The 12,888-nt window shown below is 43.4% G+C and overlaps 1 protein-coding gene across 14 annotated transcripts in view; it reads left to right on the top strand.

Annotated features, from left to right (window-relative positions):
- LOC135091014 (proclotting enzyme-like) overlaps positions 1 to 9,264 on the top strand; it is a 25,354-nt gene extending 16,090 nt beyond the window's left edge. For 3 of the 14 annotated variants that reach the window (XM_063988326.1, XM_063988345.1, XM_063988306.1), the window contains exons 2-12: positions 629 to 774; positions 3,433 to 3,834; positions 4,719 to 4,796; positions 5,352 to 5,546; positions 6,704 to 6,834; positions 6,971 to 7,107; positions 7,243 to 7,361; positions 7,465 to 7,636; positions 7,939 to 8,183; positions 8,341 to 8,501; positions 8,658 to 9,264. In XM_063988326.1, the coding sequence (XP_063844396.1) occupies positions 630 to 774; positions 3,433 to 3,834; positions 4,719 to 4,796; positions 5,352 to 5,546; positions 6,704 to 6,834; positions 6,971 to 7,107; positions 7,243 to 7,361; positions 7,465 to 7,636; positions 7,939 to 8,183; positions 8,341 to 8,501; positions 8,658 to 8,819 (1,947 nt within the window). In that variant the 5' untranslated portion in view covers position 629 and the 3' untranslated portion in view covers positions 8,820 to 9,264. Of the gene's footprint in view, positions 1 to 628; positions 775 to 1,012; positions 1,025 to 3,432; positions 3,835 to 4,718; positions 4,797 to 5,351; positions 5,547 to 6,703; positions 6,835 to 6,970; positions 7,108 to 7,242; positions 7,362 to 7,464; positions 7,637 to 7,938; positions 8,184 to 8,340; positions 8,502 to 8,657 lie in introns of all 14 variants that reach the window. The other 11 variants (XM_063988336.1, XM_063988316.1, XM_063988383.1 and 8 more) reach the window with 7 other exon arrangements.
- The last annotated feature ends 3,624 nt before the right edge of the window (positions 9,265 to 12,888 follow it).

Genomic DNA, 12,888 nt, shown 5'->3' with positions numbered 1-12,888 from the left:
TTGTTTAATAAGAATTTTATATCAGCAGCAGGAAAATCAGTAATAAGAATCTGACATATCATTTCTGGGAACTTTGGAGATAATTGTGATGAAGGAACAGAGTCTTTTAAGAATAATGGCTTGAAAACTAATTTGTGTGTGTGTGTGTGTGTGTGTGTGTGTGTGTGTGTGTGTGTGTGTGTGTGTGTGTGTGTGTGACTGCAATCATAATCTATAAATCTGTATTTTGTTTATGAAGAATTAATCTATCTATCCATCTGTCTGTCCACCTATTTATGCGTGTGTGTGCAATCGTAATTGATAGTTCTGTATAGTATTTGTAGCCAATAAATGTATATGCGGATGTATCTATCTATATCTATCTATCCATCTATATGTGTGTGTGTACATTCATAATTAATAATTCTGCATTCTGTTTGTAGTCGATAAATCTATCTATCTATTTATCTTTCTGTTTGTGTGTGTGTGTGTGTGTGTGTGTGTGTGTGTGTGTGTGTGTGTGTGTGTGTGTGTGTGTGTGTGTGTGTGTGTGTGTGTGTGTGTGCGTGCGTGCGCTCGCGCGCTCGGGTGTGTGTTTGTCTGTGTGTGTGTTCCAGTCCTTCCTCACCTTTCCTTACCCCACTCTCAGGATGCGGGGGCGCGCCGTGCTGGTGGCGGCGGTGCTGGTGGTGGTGCTGTGGGCCGTAGTGAGTGCTGGGCCTGCACCGCTTGAGGATGATCTGCTGGAGGAGGAGGAGGCCGAGGAGGAGATACTGACCAGGGTGGAGCGCCAGGGTGAGGAGCACACACACACACACACACACACACACACACACACACACACACACACACACACACACACACACACACACATTTCAGTACTCTAATAACATATCACATTCCTCTATGTTATGAACTGTATATACGACTTGTGTAGTAGTAGTAGTAGTAGTAGTAGTGGTGGTGGTAGTAGTAGTAGTAGTAGTAGTAGTAGTAGTAGTAGCATTATTAACATTCTCATCTTCATTTCCAGCTCGTCGCCAAGGTGAGGCAGGAGCGGGACAGGCTTGGGTTGTAGGGCCTCATGTTAGGAGTAGCTTGCATGGCGTCATCTTGAAGTAGTGTTGCTATCTGTGAGCATGACGTAGAGTATGCGATCATAAAACTGGGCAGCTTTCTCAGCCAGCCCGCCAGCCAGCCTACCTGCCAGCCCTTTAGTTCCCAGCCCCCGAGTGTTGGTTCTTGTCAATCTGTAATGAAATGCGCACCCATTAACGTAATGAGTCAGGAAATGGAGACAGGAGGAGGTAATTAGGTAATAGATGCAGAAGCGCTATCAAAAGTAAAGAAAGATTGGTGATACAGTATTGGGAAAGAGAGATCAATAAGAACTACAGTAGTAAATTGTTTCAAAAGAGATGAGTAACAAATCCTGCGTCTAATACAATCGCTCGAAATTGATAGTCTGAGTGAGAGGCAACCTTGACGTAGCAGAGAAGCAAAAAAATGTGGTGGAATAAATGATGATAAGTGATAATAATTTCAGACTTTTTAAAGCAAAGCACGAAGCATAACGCGTGCCTGCAGTGTCAAAGGTATTACCAATTGAACAATAATTAATAAGACTAAAAAAAAAAATGCAATAATACGCAGATGGTGTTAGTGAGTGAGTGAAGTGCATGTGACGCAGTAAAGAGTGATACAGTGTGTAGATTGTCCGTGCCACGAAGAGCGCGACGTTTCGTGAAGTGTGTAGGTTCCATGCTTTTTGAGATTACGCTTTCGTATTCTCAAACGTTCCGGCATCTTATTCTACCTATTTTTAACAGGCTGTAGTGGAAGTAATTGGGGTTTTTCCAGTAATGATTTAACAAGAATTCTGTAAGTCGCTGTGAAAACACCCATTCTACCTATTTTTAACAGTCTGTAGTGGAAGTAATTGGGATTTTTCCAGTAATGATTTAACAAGAATTCTGTAAGTCGCTATGAAAAACACCCATGATAATTTGTATAATGATCTCCGCAGCCCTTGAAAAACAGTCCTTGTGAGAGACCCAAACATTTAAGAATACAGGCATCAGCAATGCTACCACAAGGAATTTACGGTCTGCCTGGAGGATCGACTTTCTCAGGGCTTTTAACTTGTCAGGCCTGATTCGTTGCGGAAAGTGTAAGGAGAGTGACGTTCACTTACGCTTAATGTTCCAGTGAAGCTTGACTCTCTGTAGCAAGATGTTGTGAGTTACATTCATTATTGTTGTTGTTGCGATAACTTTCCATCACCAGTTTACATGATAATCGCCACATGATTCTATTCACCACATAAAAGAATTACAAAGCAGGAAAGTATTCATGAAATTTCACTTCAAATGCTGATAGATCATTTCCCACTAGTATTACGCGACAACCTGATGACTCTTGTGTTCATTACCACTGATGAACTTAAAAGTGCAGGTGGCAATTGATCAGAACATCAAAGTAACACTCACTTGTTGCTGTCATTATGCTAGTCGAACATTGGACGCGCCGCTTAGTGAAGAGAGGTGCAGGTTATCCAGTATTGGAAGCGAATTGGCCAGCCGCAATTTAAGTGTCATCGTATAAGTGGCTGGCCGCAGTGTTTATGTGATTAACAGTAAGTCAGTAAAGAAAATAAGCGATGGTAAGCCCCAGATATGTGTGCGTGCGTACGTGCTTGCGTGCTTGCTTGTGTTCGTGTTTGCGCGCGTGTGTGTGTGTACTCGAGGCAGCATTTATGACACAAGCTTCCAGGAACAATTGTTTATGTCCGTGGGCAAAATTTCTGCGTCACGTGTCAGCTTGGAAGAGTTTCATAGTTGCAAGGAAACGGAGGATAAGTTCAGGAAATTAAAGGGGCTTTCTTACAGTGGTGTAACATAAATCTGGGGCTCGGCTGTGCTTGTATAGAGAACCTGACTTGGTATTCTTGATTATGACTCGAACATTTGTTTCATTATCAGTAGACTCCTTGGTATTGTGTACTAACCCATGTATGGCAGGACATCTGTGTGTAGCGTTCCTCATCATAGCTCTCCTCAATGATGGAACGTGTCTATCATGATTCATTTTATCAATTCCACTAACCCAAAAAGTGAAGAGAGCTATGCTACCTTATCTCCTTCTCTCTCCGCTGCTGCCGAGGCTCCCAAGATCATTACTACTAGTGTCCTAACCAAAGCATAAGAAAGTCACAGACATGTAGATTTGCCATTGCAACGCAGCCTCTTGAGCACCTGTCCTGTCTTTCTTTGTAGACTTGGTTGTCTGTATTTTTCTCCTCCTGTATTTGTTTAACGTTTGCTCTCTCTCTCTCTCTCTCTCTCTCTCTCTCTCTCTCTCTCTCTCTCTCTCTCTCTCTCTCTCTCTCTGACGCAGACACACACACACACACACACACACACACACACACACCTCACACAGTCTCTCTTACAGGAGGGCCTCAGGGTACTTTCAACCCGCTCAGCTTTTTCACTGGAGGCGCCGGTGGCCCTCAGTTTGGGCTGCAATTCCAGTCTAGCCAACAGCCCCAGTTTGGCCATCAATCTCAATTTGGCCAACAGCCCCAGTTCGGTCAGCAACCACAGTTTGGCCTACAGCCCCAATTTGGCCAGCAGCCTCAATTCAGCCAACAGTCTCAGTTTGGCCAACAGCCCCAGTTCGGTCAACAACCCCAGTTTGGCCAGCAACCTCAATTTGGCCAGCAACCTCAATTTGGTCAGCAGCCTCAATTCGGCCAACAGCCCCAGTTTGGCCAACAGCCCCAGTCTGGCAAGTTTGACTTCTTCCCGCCAACTGTGTTCGGGCCAGTCAACCCGCCCCAGACCTTCGACCTAAGTTAGTTGCCACACAGATGGATTTCACTTTAGATTAGTAGTAGTACATAACAGAAGTTCCCTTAGTGCGTGGTTGTTGAGGGTGTGGTGCTGGTCAGGGGTGCAGAGAGTAAGGTGCAGGGCTGCTACACTCGGGAGCTTACGGTGGAGGCGAAGTAATGGGGACGTGCATGATATATGAGGTATAGGAGTGAGGTACAAAGAAGGATTGATATTTATACTAAAGGTAAGTTATTTCACCCTCTTAGTGGTAGTTGTGGTAGTAGTAGCAGTAATATTATATGTAGTGGTAGTAGTTGTAAAAGCAGTAATAGTAGTAGTACCAGTAACAGTAGCATTTTCAATGTAGAACACTCCCTTGCTTGCCTCAAAGCTTCTGGTTTCGTCGCACACTCGCTGGTCCGCCTGACAACTAACCATTATTAGAACTTCACCACTAATTTTCCGTTGATCATTGCTAATCCAGTATTTAGTACTTGTCGACTCGTGAAAACCACTTCATCATTTGCATTTACGTACATGTAACTCATAAAACCCATTTTCATAAGCAGATCCTCGTAATTCTAGTCGTTGTGTAGATGTACTTTTACTTTATATTGCTGATGATTTAGAAATAAACCACGCGTGTCAATGTTTTCAGCCAGGTCAGGAATATATAATTAATGTTTTGATTGGTTGATTATATTACGCTTTGATTAATTACATCTAAAGTCGATCGATGTAGCGTCGGCTTTAAAAGTGTTTACATATAGCAATTTTAGACGCTATCGAAATAAATCTCAAGTATTATCAGAATGATGCTTCCAGACTTGTTTCATTTGAGTATTTGGCAATCCTCATTAGTCTGAGGAGATACAAAATTATGAATCCTCATGCTGACGTCAGGTGGTCGCGGGAACCGTGGCGGCGGAAGGCGGATCAACTGCAACCGACGAAAGAACAGGGACAGAGAGGAGTGCCAGGGTGAGTGAAACACACACACACACACACACACACACACATTTCAGTTAATCCAAAGTGTATTGCGCCATGATATGATTGTCTGAGTCATCCGAATATCTCATTGTGTACTTTCCGTCAGTGTTGGACACTGATAAGAGCAGAGCCATGGGCCACGAGGGGATGACAGCTTCTGCCAATCTTCATAATGTTTGGTTGTCAGAGTAGTGACTTCTGGATCACTGGTAGAAGTAAACCCACCTGGGTTACTCTGTACTTTATCTTAAGCATGATTCTATCAAGGTTCATTTCACGCGGATATTTTTTTTTTTATAGAAGTCATTGAAATATATATATATATATATATATATATATATATATATATATATATATATATATATATATATATATATATATATATATATATATATATATATATATATATATATATATATATATATATATAATTATATTATATATATTATATATATTATATTATATTGTATTATATTATATTGTATAAATGTAAATGTCTGTATATGGATGTATGTATGTGTAAATGGATCACTACCCATTCAGGTAACAACAACGGGCGACCAAACAGAGGCGACAGAAACGAGAGGCCCAACAAGCCCGGCGGCAGACCCAACAGACCCGGTGGCAGACCCAACAGACCCGGTGGCAGGCCCAACAAGGGCAAGACTGGTATCAACTGCAATCGGAGACAAAACAGAGACTTGCCGGAGTGCCAAGCTGACGGTCCGCCCAGCGAAGGTAAGCATCCCCAACACCCGCAGCACCATCACGTGGGTGAGCTGAATGAGGTTAAGGCAGTTTAGTTGTGGACACGGAGCTTAACTCAAGTGTGGGAAGCCAGTAATGGAGAAGAGCTGATGGATGGGAAATAAGCTTTTGCTAATCAGCTTTGCAGGGGGTGCCATTGCGTGTGGTGTCTTGTGGAGCGAGGTGTTTCCCATCAGGATCAAGTAGTATAGGCAGCATGTGAAGGTTCAGTGACACGTCAAAAACATAGCAAAGGAACGAGTCCAAGCGACACGACAGACGCAGCAGCAAAAAAAGGCGATTTTATTATTTTCTGCACTCTTGCCTGCATTCAGTAGTGAAGCAGATGTGCTGCGGTAACACAAGCACAATAGAACATAAGGAAGTAAGGGCAGCTGCAGGAAGCCGTCAGACTTACACGTGGCTGTCTCTCTATAAAAGAAAACTACTTATTTCCACTTATTCTCATCTATAAAGTTGTCTATTAAAGCTCGCTAATTATTCGGCACAGTTCTATTACTAAGTCTATTTCACTCATCTGTCTCACTAGTTTAGAACCAGTTCCTTCCTATCTCTATATTTTAAATCTAATTTTATTAAGCTTGAACTGATTTTTCTTGTCATATCCTTATTACAGACGTTGAGAATTTTGTTTATACAACATTGCTATATATCCTGTACCACTTAAAGACCTCTACTAAATCATCTCTCAATCTACGCCTAAGGAATTTAAATATGAAAGCTTCAACATCTTATCGTAAATAATACCTCTCATCCCCTCTATTTATTTAATCACCTTCCTTTGTATTGACTCTGACACACCTATATTCTTTCTGTAAGTCTGGGTTCAGAACTGCACAGCATAATCTAGTGTCGGATCAGTGGTAGGCCGAGCAGAATCGGACAGAACGACGAGGGAAACATAATCACTGCATAATGTTTTGATTGGAGGGAAACAGATGCACAGATGTAGGCAGGCAGACAGGCAGTCAGACATAATATAGTGGCACATCATGCCTATCAGAACACTACAACACTGACAGAGAAGGAGGAGGAGGGTTAGGAGGAGGTGCTGCTGAAGGGGTAGAGCGTGAGGGAATCGAGTGTCAGGTGAGACAAGGTAACGAACCAGTTGTTGTGGTGTGCAGGTGTGGTGCAACTCGCCGGTAGCGTGCCGTGGCTGACGGACGTGGCAGCAGGTGGCAACGTAGTGGAGCTGGAAGGACTGCCCAGCACCCCACGCCAGCAGGCCAGGCGATACCAGCTGGCCATTAGCCAGGTGTGTGTGTGTGTGTGTTTGTGTGTGTGTGTGTGTGTAAAAACACTACAGTGATTCAATAATATCGTAAATCGTGCTTCATATCTTCTAATCTCTGTTTTGCCACACTCTTCACGTTCTTTCCTCGTCCCCACAGCCAGACCTGCCGTTCCAAAGTTGCAGGACGCCCCGCGGTGAGAATGGATTTTGTCGATATCTGCAGCACTGCATCCTGCCGGAATTCGCTTCTAGTTTCAGAGACTATCTTCCCTACGCTTGTCTCATCGATAGCAAGTGAGTATTGAGGGTTTCATGTGTCCAGTGGTGCCAGATTCAAGTTACAAGTGACAGTCGCTGATTTCTCTTGTTGACAGCACGAAAGCATGTAAGATGACACCAAGGGACTATAATCGGGCTCCTCTCCCTTAGGTACCTAGGTGCCTGCTGTCCGACACGAGTGAACAGCAACAATCTCCAACCCAGCACTCCTAAGCCGGTGACGCCAGCTCCCACCCCTCGCCCCACCACGCCCGCTAGTGAGTCCAGAGGTAAGAAAGGAGACAACTCGTGCTACATCACAGTAAATTATTAATCACGTCACACTCAGATGGCCCAGATGAGTAAAGACTCAAAATGATGTTGGTTTAACAGGATGCGGACTGATCGCCAAGCCGCCGCCGACCAGGATCGTCGGGGGCAAGCCGGCTGACCCCAAGGAGTGGCCGTGGATCGCTGCCTTGCTGCGGAATGGAGCCACTCAATTCTGTGGCGGAACACTCATCACCAACCAGCACGTGCTCACCGCCGCCCATTGCATTGTTGAGTGAGTTCCTGCCTTTTTGTCCCCTTGGATGTCTGTGTCGTACTTTTATCACTTGTTTATCTTTTTTTTTTATCTTCTTTACTTCCTCGTTAGTGGAAATGGTACAGTGATTCGTTCGCTGCTGAAAGGTTGTGAATTCAAAGTTGTTTCTCGGTGAGAGAAGACGTAGCGCACTTTAGTAATCTTAACGCCATGTGACCTTGTGGCGGTGCTGTTATCCAAACGGTTCGCAGTTTTTTTTTTTCTTTTTCGTACTCAATGTATGCCGCTCTTTTCTAACCCCAACCTCACTCTCGCTCCAGCTTCAGCAAGGAATCTATCACAGTGCGACTGGGTGAGTACACCTTTGACGAGACTGGAGACTCGCCACACGTTGACTTCAAGATCAAGACAATGAAGCCCCACGAGCACTATGATACCAACACTTACGTGAATGACATCGCTCTCATCACCCTGGACCGCTCCATTGACTTCAATGATGCCATCTGGCCTGTGTGTCTCCCGCAGAGCGACGAAAGTTACGTGGGCCGCGACGCCACAGTGATCGGTAAGTGCCTGGGGAGGCGGTTGTGGTGGATTCACCAAAACTCTGCTAAATTCATTAATTGTAATGTCATGATTGTTGTATGATATACGAGGGGAAATTTACTAGCAGCCAGACACTTCCGAAATCTTGTCAGCACTTCAGCGAGTCTTCTCCACAGGCTGGGGCACCATCTACTTCGGCGGCCCCGTGGCCTCCACGCTGCAGGAGGTCACCATACCTGTCTGGACCAACGAAGAATGCGACGCAGCCTACGAGCAAGACATCATTGATAAGCAGATCTGCGCCGGAGCCAGGGAGGGCGGCAAGGATTCCTGTCAGGTATGCGTGAAACTTCCCCACGACTCCGTTGTCCTAACCTGACCCTTTCTTTAATATGTTTAATTTCAGCTGCGATTATTAGGACGATCATGATCTATTCCATTTCACACACTCTTAAAAACAGGAGTCAATAATGATGCAATTCTTGGCCTGCAGGGTGACAGCGGAGGTCCTCTCCTGCTGCAGCAAGGCGGGGCCAACCGGTGGGCCATTGCAGGCGTGGTGTCGTGGGGCATCCGGTGTGCCGAGCCAGGAAACCCCGGAGTGTACACTCGCGTCAGCAAGTACAGTCAATGGATCAGAAATAATGCCGTGTAATATGTCCCAGGAAGGCTGCCTCACAGGTAGGGCTTCTGTCCTCCAGGAGGAACAGCTCACGCCCTATGCAGTACTGATTCTCGACAAGACATACAGTAGAAGCGTGTGACTCTTACAGAAGCAGAGTCGCAGACCAGCTGTGGCACCAGGCTGAGAGGGCTTACTTCATAGGCTTCATTGATGTTTCAGGGACTGGGAGCATGCACACAGCACAGCAATAAATACATGACATGGAGTCCTGAGTGAGGGCGGCGAGCAAAGCAGAATTCGAGGGGTATTTATTTGGCGTTTACTGGGTTTGCCAACATGTTTTTCTTTTTTTTTCTTTTTTTGTGTGTATAAATGTTGATGTTTTATGTTTTTATCAGTAAACTTTTTTAAAGCAAAAACCGGTTGTTACAGAGCATATTATACGTGAAGAATGTTAAGTAAATGAGAATCTATATCATTGTTTTCCTTGGTGGCACCGAGCAGACCTATTGAGACCTTTGATGCGCGCCCTACCCTCACCCCGGCAGAGGCAGCGGTGTTGAGACGCCATTGTCTGTCTGGTGGTGTAGGTGCAGGAGAGGAAGGTAGGGTGGAACATGACATATGGTAATAGTTTCAACTAAAGAAAAGAGTTAAAGAAAAAAAAAAAACCGTCGCCTGCTTCGAAACGTTTTCTTTCCTACTCTGTGGTTTGTGAAGCTTCGGAAAACTGAGTCGATACCACTAGTCTTCACGACAAGTCACTGGGAGGGAGAGAGTGGCGAAGCGGAATCTCCATCTGTGCATTTTTCTTTTGGCCTCTTCTTGCAACATCCGACAGGGACAAGGCATGTGTACCAGGGCTTGGGGGGTGTCACGGCTCGGTGAACATGTGGTTTCTGCCGCTCATAGGCGTCACAACCGAGGCTCCGTGGCGGTCCAGCAAGGCGCTCAAGAGTAATCGCAACGTTCCTCTAGCAGCACCTTCATCGAGTCATCTTTTGTCAGTCCTACGTGGTGTATTTCAAAAGTTACTGTTTGATTATGTGACTGAGGGAAAAAATGTGAGAAAATGTTTCGTACTATTGTGAGAGAGAGAGAGAAAGAGAGAGAGAGAGAGAGCACAGGAATGCCAACCCTCCACAACTCCAGGCTCAGTTTGTCCAATGAACCGGCATGGAATGGTTCGGTGAGTGGCAGACATACCTCGTTTCCGGTCAGTCAGCTACGCTTTTCGTTTTTTTGTTTTGTTGTTTTTTGTTTTGTTTTTTGTTTTAAAGATTTGAACGGTCCAGTATTTTCAGTTTGATGACGCTAATATAGGGGAGAGAGAGAGAGAGAGAGAGAGAGAGAGAGAGAGAGAGAGAGAGATTTAATGTTTAGAAGTAAAACTGAACTAATGTAAACTTTTCCAATATAAAATTAGACAACTTAAACTCTCTCTCTCTCTCTCTCTCTCTCTCTCTCTCTCTCTCTCTCTCTCTCTCTCAACATTTCACATCACTAAATTGAAGAAAAGTGAGTCGCTGAAACCTTTAAAAATGTGTACATGTCCGGTAATCTAACATGAAGCGAGGCGTGTGTGGCGATCATCGGACCATCTCTTGTCGGTTCATTAAAAATTCTGAAGCCGAGGCCACTTTGCAGCTCGCTTTCCAGGCAGGCAGTTCCCGTGATTCATGGGACGCCCTCATTACCTGGATTATGAGAGAGTCACTTCCGTTCATCCACTTGTCTCTTCATGCATCAATCAGTCACTTAATATGTTTGATCTATCTGTGTTTGTTTGTCCGTCTATCCGTCTGTTTATCTCTCTTTTTTTTTTTTTAAGTGTATATTTACCTATATATCCATTTGTTTGTTTTCTTTTTGTGTCCGTCTTCTTGCTTGTCAGCTTGCCTTTCTATTTATCTATTTGTTTATCTGTTTCTAAATCTGTCTGTCTGTCTATCAGTCACTCAGTTGATTAATTCATCTATCTACTCGTATATATCTATCAACCTGTTAGTACCTGTATCTTTCTGTCTGCCTATCTATCTTTCTATCAGACTGTTTGTACCTGTATCTATCTATCTATGTATCTATCCGTCATCTATCTGTTCGTCCTTCTACTCTCCTGTCTGTCTATCTGTTTGTCTGGCAATCTACCTACACGCCACCCTGCCAAGCTGACCTTTCCACACTAGTGCTTGTCCTCTCTATATAACTCCTGGTGCGTCTCGTTTGTCAAAGTGGAGGGCGCATCGCGACTGTCATGTGTCTCGCGACTCGTGATGGCGGATTAAACTGTGTCGTGGAAGAGTTGGGAGGAAAGCACAGAGAATGAACGGGAGGAGAGGGAATGAAGGAAGGAAGGGAGGGAAGATTGGGTAATAAAGAGAGAATAAGGATGAAGGAAGGAGAAAAATGAGTGAAAGTAGAGATGATGAAAATAAGGAAAGAGGGAGGGAAGGTATGGTAGAATGAACAGGGGAGGGAAAGAATGAAGGAAGAAGAAAAGGAAGATAAGGGAAAGTGAAGGACGAAGAGAAATAGAAGGAAGGAAGGAAGGAAGGAAGGAAGGAAAGAAGATGAAGGAAGAAAGGAAAGAAGGAGAAAAGATGAGAGAATGGAGGACAGAGAGGAAAGGGGATGAAGAAAGGGAGAGAAAATGAAAGAAAATAAAGTAGAGAGAGAATGGAAAACAGGGAGAAAAGTAATGAAGGAGGGAGGGAAGGAGAGAAAATTAGACGGTAAAAAAAAAAAAGAAGATAAATGGAGGAAGGAGAGGAAAGGAACGAAAAAGGAAAAATGAAGGAAGGTAAAGTGGAATCTTGGTCTTTTTGTGGGGGACGTTTTGCAAGATAATGACCAATTTCCTGTGAAGCACCAAGGCGTTAATATGCTGAGTTGCGTGCAGTGGCGTGCTTAGGCCAGGGTAAGTGAACAAGTCTCTGCGGTCTTCAGTGAACGGAGAAACGGGAATCGATCACAAAAAAAAAAAAATAAATAAATAAATAGAAAGAGGTAAATAAATAAATAAAACCTTCAGATGTCATTTGGAGCTCGTAGAGGATAATCGGTTTGTTCGTACAGCTTTTAGTTCGAAAATAACTTACCTTTCTTATCTTTTATTTTTTTTTATTCAACTATTTATTTATTTTATTTATTTGCAACGTGAGTGAGAGAGGGAAGGGGGGATAAGAGTTGATCTGTGCCTGTTAGCGTAACCCACTGATATAGAAAAAGTAATAAATAAATAAAAAGATAAAAAAAAATATATAAAGACACATGAACAGTAACAACAACAACAGCAACAACAACAACAACAACAACAACAACAAAAACAAAAACAACAACTATAATAATAACAATAATATAACAACAACAACAACAACAACAACAACAACAACAACAACAACAACAACAACAACAACAACAACAACAACAACAACAACAACAAAAACAAAAACAACAACTATAATAATAACAATAATATAACAACAACAACAACAACAACAACAACAACAACAACAACAACAACAACGATGATAAAAAAAAAATCTAATTAAAACCTTCTAATGGCATCCAGAATATAATATACCAAAATATACCATGACGTCAGTGTTGCTGCCATGTTAAGGCGGGACTAAAAGGTTGAGTTTAGGCACGGGCGTCACCATGGCAACACAGCCTCAGTGGCCAGCCTGCATGCCAGATAAAGCACGTCACTACGCCGAGAGCCATCACCCTTCACCCGCATGTCCAGCCGCTCTTTAATCTGCGTCATGTATTATTTTGCCATGGAAGAATGCAGCCTAAATTTACAACGGGTTCGTAATGCGTGGAAGGAATGGGGCTCAGTGAACACAGTGGCTGAATATTATGAGAGGAAGCCAGTTAAGTTTTTTTTTTTTTATTGCTGTGGAAATAACGGAAGACAAATTAGAGAGGAATTATTATTTTTTTTTTTTTTTCTGTATATAATTATCTACCTAGGACATGACGCAGATCCTACCTCAAAAATAAAAAGAAAAAAAAAACACGAAAAAAAAGAAAGAAAAAAAAGGGGGGGGGGAGAGGGAAGAGAACAAAATGAGTTACTGTCAACAAGAAACTG

Source organism: Scylla paramamosain, chromosome 3 (assembly GCF_035594125.1).
Source record: "Scylla paramamosain isolate STU-SP2022 chromosome 3, ASM3559412v1, whole genome shotgun sequence".
NCBI classification, from domain to species: Eukaryota; Metazoa; Arthropoda; class Malacostraca; order Decapoda; family Portunidae; genus Scylla; species Scylla paramamosain.
This window is presented reverse-complemented; position numbering and strand designations above follow the sequence as displayed.